At 46.9% G+C, this 18,328-nt stretch overlaps 1 protein-coding gene across 2 annotated transcripts in view; it reads right to left on the bottom strand.

Annotated features, from left to right (window-relative positions):
- FAM227A (family with sequence similarity 227 member A) overlaps positions 1-18,328 on the bottom strand; it is a 76,751-nt gene that overhangs the window by 42,098 nt on the left and 16,325 nt on the right. For both annotated transcript variants that reach the window (XM_046646017.1, XM_046646016.1), the window contains exons 5-9: positions 17,371-17,472; positions 16,774-16,878; positions 14,571-14,694; positions 9,558-9,665; positions 5,284-5,363 (exon numbers count right to left, since the gene is read on the bottom strand). In XM_046646017.1, the coding sequence (XP_046501973.1) occupies positions 5,284-5,363; positions 9,558-9,665; positions 14,571-14,694; positions 16,774-16,878; positions 17,371-17,472 (519 nt within the window). The remainder of the gene's footprint in view (positions 1-5,283; positions 5,364-9,557; positions 9,666-14,570; positions 14,695-16,773; positions 16,879-17,370; positions 17,473-18,328) is intronic.

Genomic DNA, 18,328 nt, shown 5'->3' with positions numbered 1-18,328 from the left:
CCACCAAGTGGCAGACAAGCAGTCCACCAGCCTCAACAACCACTTTGCTTTCACATAAATATGCGATTCGAATGGGAAGAAGAAAGCTGAAAGGACTTGCCTCATACCATGCAGCTGGTGTCCAACAGCTACTGATTTTTACAGCCAAAACGGTTACTGGGATTTGTTAGAGAGAAAACACTCCCAGGGCTCAATGAAGCGTCCGGCTCATTCTTAACCGGCCCCAGAGAGATGTGTAGTATGGCAGAGAATAAATGCCAGGAGACTGGCTTGGGTTTAAGTTCGTAGGCCCTTTTATTTGTGGTATAGGAAGTATGATGTTGCAGAAAGAGCTCAGACTGACAGCGCCCTGATGTCAGCTGAAGTCAGCTGTGTGGCCTGGGACAAGTTATTCACCTCTCTGAATCTACTTCTTCCTTTGTCAAGTAAAGAGAATGATTACCTACCTAGCAGGGGTGTTGGAAGGATTAGCAAGGATATATGCAAAGAAAATCTGTACACAGTGGGCTCTCCAAGTCTGTTCCCATGTTGTGACCATTCTCTCATGTTGTGACCAGCAATGACCCCGAGTGTGTGAGGCAAGGTGACTACAACTGCGATGGGCTAAGCTAAGACTGCTCTGGGCCCCCCTCCCCACCATGGCACAAAGAAGCTGGAACCGTTCTCCCAATGTGGTCGCCTGTTGCTCAGATTCCGCACACTGAGGGCTTACCTGTGATGGGCCAGATGGGCAGCGTTCCCACATTGGTTTTGAGCCAATGTGAGATTCAATCTGGGGATGCCCAGAAATGTCTGGCATGGCAGCGGGCTTTGCAGATCTGGGATTAGCAGGTATGGGCATGAGCCCATGAGTCTCATCCTTTGGTTTTCATCTCAAATGGCACTTTCTGGGAATGTTACTTGCCACACGTGTGCCATTCCTTCTCCACATACACGAGACCCATGCCCCGAGGGGAAAGACTTAAGCTGCTCTCCCAGCTGCTTTTGTGGCTGAGGTGCAGACATGTCACCTAGGCTTTCCCCTTCAGATGCACTGCACCTGCCTGAGACTTGAAGACGGAAATGAGCAATGAGTGCCATGCACACTCCAGTTTTTGGAGACTGCTGACAGGAGCACCTGGGTTTTCAAGGAAAGCAGAGCAGAGCTTTGAGCATCCAGTCCCCAGGAACTCTGGTCCACAGGAGTGTCCCTTTGCAGGGGTGGTATGGTTTGGGCATCACTCTTGGTGGCACAGCCTCTGAAACTAACGCATTGGCCCTTCCTGGGGAGCTGTGCACCACTAACCTCCTTTAATACATTCCTTCCTGCTTAAAGTAGCCGGAGCAGATTCCATTGTTTGCAGCTTAGAACTCTGGTGATGATTCCTCCTTATGAAGGCCTTAACTATCCTCTCTAATTATTAAATGAATGCGCAACCCAGTCTCTAACAGGTGGGAGCCCTTATGTAGAGCCGAGCCTCACAGCAGAAGCCAGATATACAGTTAGATGCTTTGTCACTCCCACTGTGTAAATCCCCAACACTCAGCAAGAGAAGGGCAGACCACACGTCAGAGACTTAAAGAAACTGCAACTCGGGGCCCTGAGCCGTGGACTCAGACAAACTGTTGCCATCGGAAAGCACATTTTGAATCCGGCCAACTGTTCCCTTGAGCAGATGGGAAAGTGCGTCTACTGAAAACAAGAGAGCGGCTCTGTCCCCACCGCAGAATTCTGTTCCTCCCTCCGGCCTGGCTTGCCCAGTAAAACTTCAGCTGCTTTCAAGGTTGGAAAGCTTTTGATTATTTCTATTTCTGGGGCAGAAAACTGAATCTCTTAGCTGGCTTTCTGAAATAACTGTCAGAAGACTTTATGTGTTTCAGCACAAAGAAAATGCATTTGTTTTACACAGTTGTGACAGGCAGTGCAGAAACATTGACTAATATTTTGGTTTTGGCCTCTGAGTGACAGCTCTCCCTCCGCAGTGCCTGTTCTGTCTGTGCTCTCCGGGGCCGCCGTTTAGGGAGCACCTTCACGTGCTAAGCACAGGGCCAAGAGCTCACAGAGAGGGCCTCATTCATGGAGTCAGGGACCATTTGTTCAGTGTCTGTTCTAGGAGCTGGACACAGAACGGCGGTAGAGAAAAAAAGGCCTGTGCTCATGGAGTTTACACTCTAACAAGGGAGACAGACACTATGCAACACACAAATCCCACAGGAAGAACAGCAGAGCGTGATCAGCACGATCCAGGCAATTAAAATAGGCAATGCGGTGACAGAGTAGCTGGGGCATCGTGGATGGCCTCGCTAAGGCAGTGACCGTGAAACTGGAATCTGGAGGACAAGAAGGAACCACCACTCCTTCAGGAACTCTGAGGGGAACATGTTCCAGGCAAAGTGGACAGTCAGTGCAAAGGCCCAACGGGCTCAGGCCTGGAGTGTCCCGGAGGCAAGAGGAGTCCAGCGGGCTGATGTCCGGTGCTGAGGGGGGCATGGTGGGAGGAGGCTGGAGAGAGAGGTGGAGACTGGATTCTGCAGGGCAATTCAAGCCGGGCTAAGGAGTCTGGGTTTTATTCGAAGTGCACCAGAGAAGCTGTTGGAGGCTCTAAGCAGGGAACAACCTCACCTGGGGTCTGTCTGTTAAAGGTCACTCTGGTGGCTGTGTGCAGACCAGGATGGGGCTAAGAGTTAAGGAAAGGAGCCCAGACAGAGAGCTGACGCCAGGGGCTGGGGATCAGTGCTCTCCTCACCCCTTCCTAAGTCGAGGGGAGGCTGAGAGGGCAGCTGGATAGATCAGTGTGTGTTCTGAGTGAGGCCAGGGTGGGGAGGGAGATCTGGTGTCACTGGCACATAGGTGGTATCTAAAGCCACCAAACCAGATGAGACCGCCTGGGGAGAATATGTAGATAGAGGGGACAAGGGGGCCAGGACAGAGCTGACTGACAGGACAGGGAGCCAGCAAGGAAGACGGAGAAGGAGCAGCCAGCCAGGAAGAAAGACACTTAGAAAAGTCTGGAAGTAAAGAAGCCAAGAGAAAAAAGTGTTTCAAGAAGGTGGGAGCAGCCAACCATATGAAACAGACTAAAGCAGGGCACAGACCAGGGTCCTGGTGATGTCGGCAAGGGCAGTTATGGAGCCTTGCTGGGGGCGGGATCCCACGGGAGCGGCTGAGGAAAAGAGCCGTGGTGCAGATGTGTCTTTCAAGAGGTTCTGCTGGGAAAATCAGCAGAAATGGGGATGCAGAGGCAAAGGAGGTTTTCTCTGTAAAGGCAAGGGACACCAGAGTAGGACTGTTCAATGATGGGAGCGATCCAACAGAGCGGGAGGAAATGATGACACAAGAAAGAGAGCCACCAAGTGCAGGAGTGGAAGCCGAGGCGGCAAGTGTCAGAGTACAAGTGGGGGGCAGGGCCCTTCCTGCACAGGTACAGGGCGTCAGCAGACGGCGAGGGTACAGACCGGGGCAGGCTGTCTCAGGGCAGGAAGGTGAGGGCCTTCCTGTTCACTGCTTCTAATTCCTTGAGGCGACATCCCTGGAGGGCCCTGCGGGGATGTGGCCGTGGACTGACAGGAGCCCAGCCACACAGCCGTGTGCACTGCGATCTTCAGGATGCCAGGCAGAAGGCTCCGTTGGTACTGTGCTCATTTCACACTTGTAGAAACCAAGTCCAACGGGAGTGAAGTAACTCGCCAAAGCCTGCACAGCTAGAATCTGAACCCGTGAGACCAGGCTCCTAACCATAGATTGCCAACCCCTGGGGACAAGAAGACCTTCCAAGGAAATGTGGGACTGCCAGCGCTAAGAACATCCATTTCCAGATCCTCGAATTTCCTCACAGACTATTTTTCTAAAAGTGACTGTCCTGAGAATGGGCAGGAGTTGGCAGTGGCTCTTGCCCCATTTTAGAAGAGAACAGCACACCCTTCACCTACCCCAAACTGTCCTCTGGGGACTGCTCCAGGGCGGAGACACCCCAACTCTGCACCAAAAAAAGGGAGAGGGCTGTTCTAACAATGGACCAAGCCCCTTACGCTACCTGCTAAGAAGGAAGCATGGCATTAGAACGGGGATGCTGGTCTAGGGCTCGAAGGTTACTGGGGAGACCGCTGTGGTCAGAGCAACGACCAGATGATTACACAAGCGCTCCGAAGGAGAGGGATATGAGCGCGTATAACAAGGGGCCCAGTCCAGACCAGGGTCAAGAGAGCCGACCCTGAGGACCAGGGCCTCCGCTGAGATGGAAGGACGAGTATGTGTCCCCCAAGCCAGGGGCGGAAACTTCTGCAAAGAGCCAGAGAGTCAACGCTTTCAGCTTTGCAGGCCATGAAGTCTCTATAACAACCACTCAACTCTGCTGTTGCAAGACGGTCGAAGACAGGAGTCAACCCGTGACCGTGGCTGTGTGCCAGTAAAGCTTTATTTACAGAAACAGGCATTGAAAGGCCTCATTCATAGTTTGTCTGGACAATTATTTTTTCCAGCTCTCCGGAAAAAATAGGCCTTGATGGGTAGCATTTGGCTGGGTTCATGCTACCAATGAGAGATGATGCTGACAATGATGATGGCAGTGGTGGAGCGAGTTTACCTGGGACGAGAGGACGGGCAGGCACAGAGGCCAGGTATTGGTAGGGAGTGTGCTATCTGCAAGGAACTGAAAGAAGGCCTGCAGCAGGAGCTCCAAGAGCCCGGGAGGATGGAGACGGGGCTGGCTGGACCTGGTAGTCTACCCCAAGGCAAGAGGAAGCCTTCCGAGGCTTGGAGGGTGTTTTTCATTTGGGCTGGGAAGAGGGGGTTGGGGGGGGGGGGGGTGTAGGGCGGGGCGGGGGGGTGATGAGATGACATCATTAGATCTGCATTTTGAAAAGATGGCAGGGGTTCAAAGAGCCCGAGGGAGACAGGAGCGCACTGCAGTAGGGATCGGGGAGCTCAAACTGGGGCATAGGGAGTGGCAGGGAGAGGAGTGGCGGGGGGAAGTGGGCAGAAGGGAACATGGACAGGCAGAGCAGAGCCAGGTGTCAGGAGGATGGCCAGGTTCAGGCTCACGATGAGGACCAATGTGGAAAAAAGATGCAAAGGCACCTTGCGCTGCAGCCTGCTCTTAAAGATCGGTTCCTCTCCTCCCTCCTCCCAGCCACTGGACGTCTGTGGCCGCCCCTTAGTGCTCCACTCATCCGTGGAGATAGGGGGCACTACAGGGCCCCTCCCTGAGACGGTGGGCAGGGAGGACAGAGATGTGGGGCCACCCACTGGAAGTCACTGAAGCCTATGGGGCTCCAAGGGGTAGGGGTCTGCACCTCCCCACTCACCTGAGGGCAGTGGGCTTTCCTGCTCCAGGCGGACTTGTGAGAGAAGCATCTCTTAGAAGCGAGGAGAGAAAGCTCCCTTTCTAGGGAAGAGAAAAAAATGTTCTTTGGTTCCTTCTGGTCTTGGGGGTGACATTACAGACGGGGAGCTTTGAGACAGCCCCCTCCCTGGAGACAACAGCAATCGCAGGAGGACCGGCCTCAGGCAAACCAGAGCTTGTCTGTCATTCCACCTGCTGAGTAACCTCTCTGATCCCATTAAAGGGTGTGAATACCAACTACCCCGCAGGACTGATGCCCAATTAAAGGAAATGATGTATGTGGAGCCGAGTACACAGGGCAAGCACTCAACTCACAGAAAAAAATGTATCGGCTTCAAAAGAAAAACAAAAAATTCAGAACCCTGCAAAACTGAGATGAATAAATTTTGGACTGAACGCTTAAAAAAGTAACCTATCCGGGGGCTGGCCCCGTGGCCGAGTGGTTGGGTTCGCGCGCTCCGCTGTAGGCGGCCCAGTGTTTCGTTGGTTCGGGTCCTGGGCGCGGACATGACACTGCTCATCAAAAAAGCCATGCTGGGGCGGCGTCCCACATGCCGCAGCTGGAGGGACCCACAGCGAAGAGTATACAGCTATGTACTGGGGGGGCTTTGGGGAGAAAAAGGAAAAAATAAAATCTTTAAAAAAAAAAAAAGTAACCTATCCACCTCATAAGGTGCTAAATTTAGTATTCACTGAAATTCATTAAATTTAAAGACAATTTACAGGTGAGATTTTTTTTCACCCTGAAATTCCTGTGTGTCCATGACGACTGCTGGGAAAGCAAATCCATTAATTGGGTCAGTAACTGTAAATGCTTAGAAAAGTGGCATATAAAAGTGCCCGGCTCTGAGTAAGCGGTGGCTATCACCATTTCCAGCCCATAACTGCAGCCACACTCTTCTCTAAGGGCTGCCCGCATTCTCTGCCCTTGGGCCCTGGACCAGGGCTTCTCCAACTGGAATGTGCTTAGAGATCACTGGGGCATCTCGGTAAAGTGCAGGATCTGATTTAGCTGATCTAGAGAGACGCTGATGCTGCTGGTCCTTGGACCACAATTTGAGTTGCCACAAGTCTTTGCCACAGCACAGGAACCACAGTGGGGCAGAGAGGTAAAGACCCAGCAGCCTGCTTCCCCATCCATGAAACCAACCAGAGAGGAGGCCTCAAGGGAGGGGGGCTCCTGAACCACCTTGCCCTCCTCCACTGCCCATCCTCTGTCTGCTCTTTTCTACTGGTCCCTAAGGGGGAGGGTGTTTGATGAAATGAGGGTGGCTCTGCTAGCCCCAGTCCTGCTCACTCCTCCAGCACACCTCTCTCTCTGTCAGGCTAAGGCTTTAGAATGAGCCACACCCTGTCTTCACTTCTGCATCGCTTCCCCGGAAATCTCATGGAAACAGCTCTCTCAAAGTTCACCAGTGGGGGTTTCCTTTGGGGGGTGATAAGAATGTTTTGAAATTAAACAGTGGTCACAGCTGCACAACTTTGTGAATATACTAAAAACCACTGAATTAGACACTTTAAAAGGGTAAATTTTATATGTGAATTATGTCTCAAGAAAGCTGCTATATAGATAAAGATCACTAACTGTAAGATTCCCAGGCTTCGTGCTCAGCCTCGCTCTGTGCTCCTGCACAGCAGCTGCACTCTGGACCCCTCTCAGCGGAGCTCCACCTTGGCTGCCGGGGCCCTGTTTTCTCTGGGCTCCTCCTGCCTCTCCGAATCTTTTCTTCTGCCTCCTGCGTGTAGGGTTCCAAGGCTCTGACCCCAACCCTCTTGTCTTCCCCCTTCTTTGATATTCCCATCTAGAAATAACTTGAACGAGCACAGCTATCTAAACAAATTCTCAATCGAGAGCCCCAGCCCTGACCTCTCCCCTAACCACATCCGCAGAGTCATCTTGGACATCTCCACCTGGACGTTCCATCATCTCCTCAAATTCATCACGTCTACAATTGAACTTATGGCCTTTCTCCACAGACCTGATCCTCCTCTTGACTTCCTACTTCTAAACGGCATATCTGCAAATGCTGGCTGCCAGATGCTTAGAGCTGCTTTGAATCTGGGACCCTCCCCAGCTCCAGCCTCCTCCTGGCCTGACCTACTGTGCTTGAAGGGCTCTTGGATTTCCGTGAGATTCTATCTTCCTTCTGGCCTCATATCCATTTTCACAACTGTGCAGAAAAGTGAAAACAGCAATCCTGATTGCTGTCCTTGAAAAGTCCCTCTTGCAAGGTGGGTCCTTGGCTGCCTCTGGGAACTTGGTTTTCGAGAAGGTTCCTACTACTCACTGGTAAGACTGGCTCACCGTGTCTGAACCATCTGTACAAACAACATGGTTTATGCTGAATACCTGACTTCCTTCTGGGAGCCTGGAGTCTGGGCATGTGCCAGGCAGGGAGCGCCTGTGCGGAGTCCCAGTGAGAACCCCGGGCACTGAGTCTCTAACGAGCTTCCCGGGTGGCAACAGCTCACAAGTGTTGGCAACACCTTGCGGGAGGACTGAGCGGGCTCTGAGTGACTCCACCGGGAGAGGCTCTTGGGAGCCTGCGGCTGGTTGGTCTGGACTTTGCCCCGCGCACCTTGTTCCCTCGACGGACTGTGCTTCGTGTGCTTTCTCTGTAGTAAATCACAGCCTGAGTCCTGTGAGCGCAGCTAGGCAACTACGGGACCTGAGCGTGGTTTTGGGGACAATTCCCCCGCCCTTGTTTACACAGGTTCCCACCCTTCAGAGAGAGGGTCTTTAGGGGGCTCTTCACTCAACACTGAAGCTTTCAGGCAGTGTGCGAGCAGCTTGGCCAGGGCCCCTCCAGGCACAGGAAGCTCACCTCGTGAGACAGCACTGCCTCTTACGGGTCCCTCCTTCGTGCAGTGCCCTGACTTTCCCTAAGGGCATCAGACTGAGGGAGGAGCATGGACTAACTGGCCAGAGAGGCAGAGACTGACAAAAGCATGCAGTTGAGTAGCCTGTCTGGGCAAAAGCCCAGCTCCCCAGCTCGGGGGGACCTTGGGCACATGAACCTCTCTGCACCTCAGCTCCTGCTGGGTGACGGGGATAACAGGATCCCTCATAAAGTCGCGGCGGGGGATGAAACAAAACACAAACAGCAGCTGGTGCAGAGAACAAGTCAGCATGCACTGGCATTATTTTTATTATTAATCAGGTCACAGCTATGTGCCAGACTCATATTCTTTGACAATATGAACTATTTTCTCCGTATTTAAGAAAAAAATAATCTCCTCACTCCTACCCCCCACCTCCAAAGGGTCCTGGATGTTGTTAAGGGGTTTGATTAGCTGGGTGTTTTCTGCCCCGGGATCCTACTGGTCACTAGAGACAAGGTTTTGCTGCATCCCTGGGGTACCCATAAAAGGGGCAGACATCCTCCAGCTGGAGAAAATACCTGAATGACCCAGGAGTGTGTCTCTCTGATTTTGTAGTCCTGAGTTTGAATCCTAGCTCAGCCACCCCCAGGTGGGTTCCCCATCAGTCCTCCCACTGCTGCCATGAGGAATGCCTCTCTGTTCCTCTCTGTGCCTCTGAGTCTTCTCACATGCTGTTCCCTCTGCCTGGAAGAGCAGACCTCCCCTCACCTGTCTAAAACACACATCCTTCCAACCTCAGCTTAAATGCCACCTACTGACCCTCTCAGGGCTGGACTGGGGTCCCGTCCCTGTGCTGCCTCAGCACTCCGTATTCCCCACCACAGCACCCAATGCACTGCGTGACTGCGTTGCCTGCATTTCCCAGGAGACTGCACAGCGGGGCTGCACTTGGCTCCGTGCCGTGTTCCTAGTATTGGTTCAGCACAGTGCTAGGGACAGAGTGCTCTTTCCGTGTCTGTTGAGCGAAATAAAGCTGGCCTCGGGCAAGTGGCTTCTCTGAACTCTAGTTTCCTCACCTGCGAAGCAGATTTGTGTGTACTTCAGCCAGTTGTTCTGAGCATGAATAAAAACGATAAAGAGCCCAGCACGGGGCCTGGCACCTAGCAGACACCCCAGAACTGGCATCTCATACTTTAAGACAAAAGTCCACCTCCACATCCCAGTGACCACGCTGTGCTGACTCTAACTACAGACCTGAAGCACTCGCATTCCAGTCACTTTGGTGCCCGGCCTGGGGGCACGTGAGAGAGAACCTGGCCTCAGGATGTCAGTACGAAGGTGCTTCCCTGCCCCAGCTGGATGGTGGCTGGTGTGGCAGGGCAAAGGGGTGGACGTCCCTCAGTGGCACCTTACCCTTTATCAGCGTTCTTCTATGCAACATTAACTCTTCTCTCCGGAATCTCTCTGGATCCAGTTCTGAGTAGTCCCAGCTGTTATAGCTCTGTGGGCAAGGATATATACCTAAGAGGGAGTCAAGAGTGAGAATGAAAACTTTCACAGAAGAGAACAGGAGGCAGAAAACAGAAGAGAGAGGCCTCGGAGGCGCCCCCTGCTGGTTCTGGGGAGGCTGTGCTTCCAGCATCAGCCCCACCCAACACTGGCCCTATAGCCTTGGACAGTCATTTCCTCTCTAGGAAGCTTTGGTTTCTCCATCAGGGAAGTGGAGATGGAGATACCCACCTGGCCTCCCTGACAATGGACAGTGGGGTGTGAGGGTCAGATCACCACGACACGTGAGTCTATGACGTGCTATACAGATGTGAAGGCATTACAGTTATTTGTTTTCCTGTCCATCTCCTTTGCTCTCACTGGACTCAGCTCCCTGAGGGCAGGGTCTGGGTCTTATTCATCTTTGCACCTCCAAAGCTTAGTATTGGACTTGGCACATAATAAAGAGGTGATTAGTAAATGTCTGTTCAACATATTATCATATCACATTTAGATAAGTGCCAGAAATAGGTTCGCCCTAAATACTTGATGGTCATGCTTACAGGACTAATGCTTTTCTTTTAAGGAAATCACGTGTTTCCAAGTCTGGGCTTCTTGGAACCTGAACCCTCAGACATTGGAGGGACTCCTCTGTCTCCTTTAGTTCTTTGGTTTAAGAAGGAAAAGACCAAGGATTTCTTGAGAAATCTGAGCCCCTATGCAAAACTGCTGTCTCCATTGCACAAAGTAAGAGGACAGAAGATTTATTACTGGGGATGGATTAGGGGAAGGAGGCATATCCTTGGACAAAAAGGGAAACAGGAAGGAGGAACAGAAAGAAGAGTCAGAAAATGGGAAGCAGGATGGCAGGGTGGTCAAAGACCTAGCTTTGCGGTGGGACAGCCTGCCTCTGAATGCCTGCTCCCCCATTTGTTTGCTGTTGAACTTCCTTGATCCCGCGTATGTTAACAGGATTAAACAGGTGTGCAGAAAAGAGTTAACATAGCAGGCCAAGACTGCTATCCTTAGAAAGGCCTGCCTGCAAAGCTGGCCTTTGGCTGGTAAACATTTCCTCGCCCTGATATACAACTTTCCCCAACTCCTTAGAAGAAATGGATAAATGCCTAGAGGCATACAACCTTCCCAGACTGAATCATGAAGAAAAAGGAAATGTGAACATACAAATAACAAGTAAGGAGATGGAATCAGTAATCAAAAACCTCCCAACAAAGAAAAGCCCAGGACCAGATGGCTTCACAGATGAATCCTACCAGACATTTAAAGAAGAGTTAACTCCAATCCTTCTCAAACTCTTCCAAAACACTGAAGAGGAGGGAACACTCCCAAACTCATTTTAGGAAGTCAGCGTTACCCTGACCCCAAAGCCAGACGAAGACACTACCAGAAAAGCATACTACAGGCCAATCCCACTGACGAACATAGACGAAAAAATTCTCAACAAAATACTAGCAAACCAAATTCAACAGCACGTTAAAGGGATCATATATCATGATCAAACGGGACTTATCCCTGGGATGCAAGGCTGGTTTAACATACACAAATCAATAAATGTGATGCAGCACATTAACAGAATGAAAGACAAAAATCATATGATCATCTCAATAGATGCAGAAAAAGCATCTGACAAAATTCGACATCCTTTCAAGATAAAAACTCTTAACAAAGTGCATATAGATGGAACATACTTCAACATAACAAAGGCCATACGTGACATGCCCAGTGCTAATATCATTCTCAACAGTGGAAGGTTGAAAGATTTTCCTCTAAGATCAGGAAGAAGACAAGGGGGCCCACTCTCGCCACTCCCACTCAACATAGTACTGGAAGTCAGAGCAATTAGGCAAGAAAAAGAAAAAAAAAAAAAAGGCACCCAAATCAGAAAGGGAGAAGTAAAACTGTGTTTGCTCATGACATGATCTTGTATACAGAAAAGCCTAAAGACTCCACTAAAAAACTGATAGACTCATAAAAGAATGCAGTAAAGTTTCAGGATATAAAATCAACATACAAAAATCAGCTGTTTCTATACACTAACAATAAACTATCTGAAAAAGAAATGCAGAAAACAACCCCATTTACAATAACATGAGAAACAATAAAATACTAACTAAGAAATTTAACCCAGTGAAAGGTCTATACATTGAAAACTATAAGACATTGATGAAAGAAATAGAAGAAGACACAAAGAAGTGGAAAGATACCCCATGTTCGTGGACTGGAAGAATTAATATTGTTAAAATGTTTATGCTCTCTAAAGCCATTAATAGATTCCATGCAATCTCTCTCAGAATTCCAATGGCATTTTTCACAGAAATAGAAAAAGAAATCCTAAAATTTGTATGGATCCACAAAAGACCCCAGACAACAAAAGCAATCTTAAAAAAGAATGAAGCTAGAGGCATCACACACCCTGGCTTTAGACTATATTACAAAGCCAGGGGAATGAAAACTGTATGGTACTGGCATAAAAACAGACACACAGATCAATAAAACAGAACTAAGAGCCCAGAAATAAATCCACGCAAATCCAGTCAATTAATATTCGACAAGCGAGCTAAGAATACTCAACAGAGAAAGGACAGTTTCTTCAATAGAGTTGGGAAAACTGGACAGCCACATGCAAAAGAATGAAACTGGACCCCTATCTTACACCATTCACAAAAATTAACTGGAAATGGATTAAGGACGTAAATGTGAGATCTGAAATGATAAAACTCCCGGAAGAAAATAAAGGGAAAAAACTCCTTGATGTGGGTGTTGGCAATGATTTTTTGGATATGACACCAAAAACACAAGCAACAAAAGCAAAAGTCAACAAGTGGGACTACATCCAACTAAAAAGCTTCTGCACAGCAACAGAAACAAGAAAATGAAAAGGCAGCCTACGGAATGAGAGAAAATATTTGCAGTCCTATATCTGATAAGGGGTTAATATTCAAAGTATATAAGGAACTCATACAACTCAATAGTAAAAACACAAATAGCCTAATTAAAGAGCGGACAAAGGACCTGAAAAGACACTTTCCAAAGAAGACATACAGATGGCCAACGGGTACCTGAAAAAGTGCTCATCATCACTAACCATCAGGGAAATATAAATCAAAACCACAATGAGCTATCACCTCACACCTGTTAGAATGGCCGTCATCAAAAGGAGAAGAGATGATAAATGCTGGCAAGGATGTGGAAAAAAGGAACCCTTGGGCACTGTTGGTGGGAATGTAAATTGGTGCAGCCACTATGGAAAACAGTAAGGAAATTCCTCAAAAAATTAAAAATAGAACTACCATATGATGCAGGAATCTCACTTCTGGATATATACCCAAAGGAAATGAAATCACTATCTTGAAGAGACATCTGCTCTCCCACGTTCACTGCAGAATTATTCACAGTAGCCAAGACATGGAAATAGCCTAAGTGTCCGTCAATGGATGAATGGATAAAAACAAGGTGGTATATAGACACAAGGGAATATTATTCAGCCATAAAAAAGAAGGAAATCCTCCCATTTGTAACAGCATGGATGGACCTTGAGGGCATTATGCTAAGTGAAATAAGCCGGAGAAAGACAAATACTGTATGATCTCACTTATATGTGGACTCTAAAAAAGCTGACCTCTTAGGAGCACAGAGTAGAACAGTGATTGCCAGGTGCTGAGGGGGTGAGGGAAATGAGGAGACTCTGGTCAAAGGGTACAAACTTCCAGTTATAGGAGGGACAAATTCTGAGGATCTAATGTTCAGCACGGTCACCATAGTTAACAATACTGTATTGTATACATGAAAGTTGCTATGGGAGTAAATCTTAAGTGTTCTCACTATAACAACAACAACAACAACAAAATGGTAACTATGTGAGGTGAAGGATGTGTTAACTAACCTTATCGTGGTAAACATTTTGCAATATATACATCTATCAAATCATCACATTGTACACCTTAAACTTACTCAATGTTATATGTCAATTACATCTCAATAAAGCTAGAAAAAAATTTTTCCCTAACTGATAACAGTGGCTCATTGTGCCTAAACAACGTGGCTTATGCTGAATACCTACTCCTGGAATTTTGGTATGCGACCGAGGTGTCTATGTGACTAGCCCTCAATAAAAACCTTGGGCGCTGCTTCTCTAGTGGGCTTCCCTGGGCACAAACATCACACGTGTTGCTACAGTTTCACTGCAGAGGGATTGTGCAACTCCTCATGGGAGGGAGAGAGCGTTAGAAAGCCTAGCATGACCACCTCTGCCTGTCTTTCCCCTTAAGATCTGGCTGTGTATCCTTACTCCGTCGCTATAAGTCTTAGCTATGAATACACCTATATGCTGAGACCTGTGAGTTCTCCTAGCAAACCTCCCAACGCGGGAGTGATCTTGAAGACCCCCAACACAGTGGGAAATGTAAAAAGTGCTTACTCTCAATAAACAGTAGCTTTTAATGACCTTAAAAAACGTCTTCATTGAGATCGGGGAAGTGGAGAAGGAGCCTGAAAAGTCATTGAAAAATAAACGGGCACTGTGTGTACTGCAGGGAGAAGGGACTACGGTTGGGCCACTTGGGGTCACAGAGGGGTGGGAGGGTGCGATTACCTAACCGGCATACTCCTTTTGGGTTCCTGAGTTCTGGGCATTAGCCCACAGCACAAGGTTAACTAACGGGGCCGTGCTGAAGCTTGCTCCCTGCGGATGCAGCTGGGCACAAAAGGAGGACTCAGAATGTCTCAGAACTGTTTGGAGGAAGCAGGAAAATTGGTATTCTTTGGGGCTCTAAGCGCACACTTTACTTTCTTTAATCTCTAGGAGAGAAAAGGACAACTGTCTCAGTGAAGGTGTGATGGCAAACAATAACATACCTAGGCTCTGGTGGCAAAAGATGTTTCTGGAGTTGCTTTCCTCAGGAGAAAGCAGCCACCTCTTACCTGAGATCCACAGGCTCATCGTGTTACAGACGGCAGACTTGAACTCGTGCGTGTTGAACCAGGACTGCGGGAAGCAGCAGCAGAAGCTGGTGTACAGGGCTTTACTCAGAAGTGATGGCAGCCTCTGGGGGGCAAGTGGAGCTCAGGCCACGTTCTGGACATTTCCACACCCACAAGAGAGTCCCTGGCTTCAGAGAGGATCTGTGATAAAACTATCTACCCGACACCATGTGCCTTCGTTGTCATGAGGGAGCGCTTTCTGCCTGCAGCTGCCCCACGTCTCGGCGGACTCCTTACCTCACCTGGCGACCACTCCTCAATCATGCCCTGCTTGGCTAGCAGCCTCCCCCTCCCCCAGCTCCCCTGAATGTGCTCCGTGGCTCAGTCCCTTCTACAACCTGGCCAAAGAGTAACCCAGAAGATGACAAGATACGTCTGACCACCCACCTTGCTGTCTCCCAGAAAGAACAGCTCGTATTACTTACTGGGTTTTTTTCCCTATGCACAGGTGGTACTGTTGCTGCTTCTTAACTATGGTTGAGCTCAAATTATATATTCATATCTGGCTTCATTCATTTAATATTATAACATAAGCACTTCCCCAGGTTATTACAAACTCTTTGGGATTTCTTTTTTCCTATAGTGACCTTCATAATATTGTGCTGAGTGGACATATCAAAATTTACTTCAACATCCCCCACTGGTGTATATTGTCTTGTTTCCAAGACTTTGCATTACAAATTATGTGGAATAATTATTTTTATTTATTAAGCTGTCTCAGTGTCTGGCATAGAGCAGGCCAGATTTGCTGGATGCATGAATGAAAGCAGCTTTTCCCGTATATTAGATTATGCCCTCTAGAAGAGGGTGTAGTAATGGCAATTATAACACCTACGATATATTGGGCGCTTATGGTGTGCTGGGTGATAGGTCAGATGCCTTACAAACATCATCTCATTTAACCCTTAGGACAACTCAGTGAGAGAGGCATGATTAGCCCCATTTTATGGACAATGAAAACGAGACACAGAAAGCCTAAGTGACTTATTAGGCAGACAATTAGTAAAGGTGCCTTTCAGCGTAATTGTATCAGTTCAGACCGTCAGAGTGCCATTTCCCTATACCCTCTACAGCCCCGGGAATTATATTTTTTAATCTATGCAGTCTGGCAGATAAAAAGGAGTGTCGAATGATTATTGTTTTAATTTGCATTTCTGATTATTAAGGGTGAACTTTTTTCCCATTTGTATTTCTTTCCTGGTGAATTTCTGAGGTTTATACACTTTGTCCACTGGTCTGTGAGGTGTTCCATTTTTTCTTACTGATTTGTAAGAGTTTTTTATGTTGTGTGACATATATGCAACCAGATACATTTACATTTGATTATACATTTTGCATTTGCCGTTTTCACTCTGACTGTAGTAATTTAAATAATTTACATAGTTAAATCGATCAGTCTTTTCCTTTATGGTTGTTTCCTTGGGATCATATTTAGAAAGTCCTTCCCTACCCCCAAATCACATAAATATTCACTTATATTTTCTTCTAGCAATCCTTTCAGTACTTATATATACACACACATGTAAAAAGTATACTTGTATTTTAATTTCAAATTTTAAAAAATTTATATTTTATATTATATATATTTTTTATATTTATATATAAAACATAAAAATACATAAAATATATATATAAATTTTATACTTATATATAAAACATATTTTAATTTTAATTTTAAAATTACTTGCTTATTTAAATATATAAAATATATAAAAAGTATACTTATATTTTAATTTTAACATTACATGCTTATTTAAATACTACGGAAATGTATAAAATAGAGAAGGAAGTCTCTTATAACCTCATTCCCCAGAGATAACCATTGCTAAGAGTTTGGTAAATATTTCTCCAGATTTTTTTATTCATAGGTACACACACACACACACACACATATTTAGCATAGAGTTGTATAAATTGCCTTGTTTTTCGCTTAAAATATATCACTACATCTTTCCCGATCAGTATATACACATAGAGAGAGATCTACCTTATTTTTCGTAACTGCTGCATTACGAGTCAGTGCATGGATAGGTCGCAAGTGACCTACTGCTCCCTATGGAAGGAGTGCTAAGGGCATTCTATTGACCTCAGAAGTGAATAGATATTGAATGCGAGTTTTTCCTAACCAGTGGTTGATGCTCACTTTTAAGATTGCCTCTTCATAGTGGGACTTGGGTTCATGAAACAAAAGAGCGGCATAGTGTTGGGATATCCGGTCAAACAGCTTGTTCTGGACCTCCTTGTTTGGCTACCAGAAATAAAAATGGAGAAGAAATTGCTAGAGTTCCTTGTTGAAACAGCCAAGGGCTGAGATTCTTAATAAGTATTTCTCTCATTTTTAGGAATCTTATTCTCAAGGTATTTAACTTCATATTATTTATGAAATAATATACTAATTTATTTTATAGGATTTATAAAACATGTACATACAGGCAAAGTGTTGAAGAAAGCACCTTAACCCTAGGCCAGGAGGTCCTGACTTTACTCTTGGCCCTGCCCTTGACCAGCCACGTGACATGGACCAGCTCCTAAGGCTCAGGGGAGCTGCAAGACACTGAGTCATGGCTAACGCACAGGGCGCAGGGCGAGGTGTGGGTGGGGAAGCGAAGGGGTGACAGATGAAGTTGCAGGGGCGGCCCATGGAATCAGAGAAGCTTATAGCTCATGTTAAAGAGGCTGGGATTTGTTCCATAGAAAAACAACTTAAACAAAGGAGAGAATCAACCGGATTTGCATTTACCTGGTACCTTTCATGAAAGAGCCACCAGAAGCTGTCCAGCCATATGGCTCTTGGAGAAGGAGAAGAGAAAAAGTTCTCTAATTCTCTATCTGAACAGAAAGACTTGAAAAGAAATAAAATTCACATTATTATAGTTGTTGTTATTGTTCTTGTTTTTTAAATTCACCTGGAGCCACAGCCAGATTCCTAATCATCTCCACTCAAAACCTGCCCTTCCTCCTGTCCCATGGCTTGTTATTGTTATTAATTGCACCATCTTTCCACCATCATCTTGGGAATCAACATACTTTGGAGTCAACTTAAAAAAAAAAAACACCTAACCTTTCAGTGAGTGCCAGCTGTTTGCCTGGCCAGGTGTTTGTACATGTTCTCATGTAATTATTATTGTAATCACACAAGGCATGCATTATTGTCTCCATTTCACAGATAAGGAAACCGAGGACCAGAGAGCTGAAGTCCCTTGCCCAAAGTAATACAACCACCAAATAGAAGAGCCAAGATCAGAACCCATAATTCTAGACAGCTGCTCCATGCTCTCACCTACATTCAATCAACAGTAATCAACATCAACACACACAGATATTACACAAATGCAAATCAGTGAACCTTAAGATTCTGCTGAGTTAGTAGGAAGCATATAGAATTCTAAAATTAGAATAGAATTATAAGTGAACTCAGAGGGGCAGAAAATTCAGGCTTCACTGTCACACAACTGGGTCTTGAAACTCGCCCTGACTCCAAAGCTACTATCTTAATAACACACAACATTTGTTGAATCCTTACTGTGTTTGGCTACGCAGCTTATCTCACTTTATTTTTCACAAGCTATCTACGTGGTAGGTACTATAGTTATCCCCAGTTTACAGAAGAGGAAAGTGAAGATTGAAAGATTAGGATTCTTGCCTAAGCTCACACAGATCAGGAGGTTTGAAAGCAGGCAGCCTGACCCCAGAGACAC

Source organism: Equus quagga, chromosome 19 (assembly GCF_021613505.1).
Source record: "Equus quagga isolate Etosha38 chromosome 19, UCLA_HA_Equagga_1.0, whole genome shotgun sequence".
NCBI classification, from domain to species: domain Eukaryota; kingdom Metazoa; phylum Chordata; class Mammalia; order Perissodactyla; family Equidae; genus Equus; species Equus quagga.
This window is presented reverse-complemented; position numbering and strand designations above follow the sequence as displayed.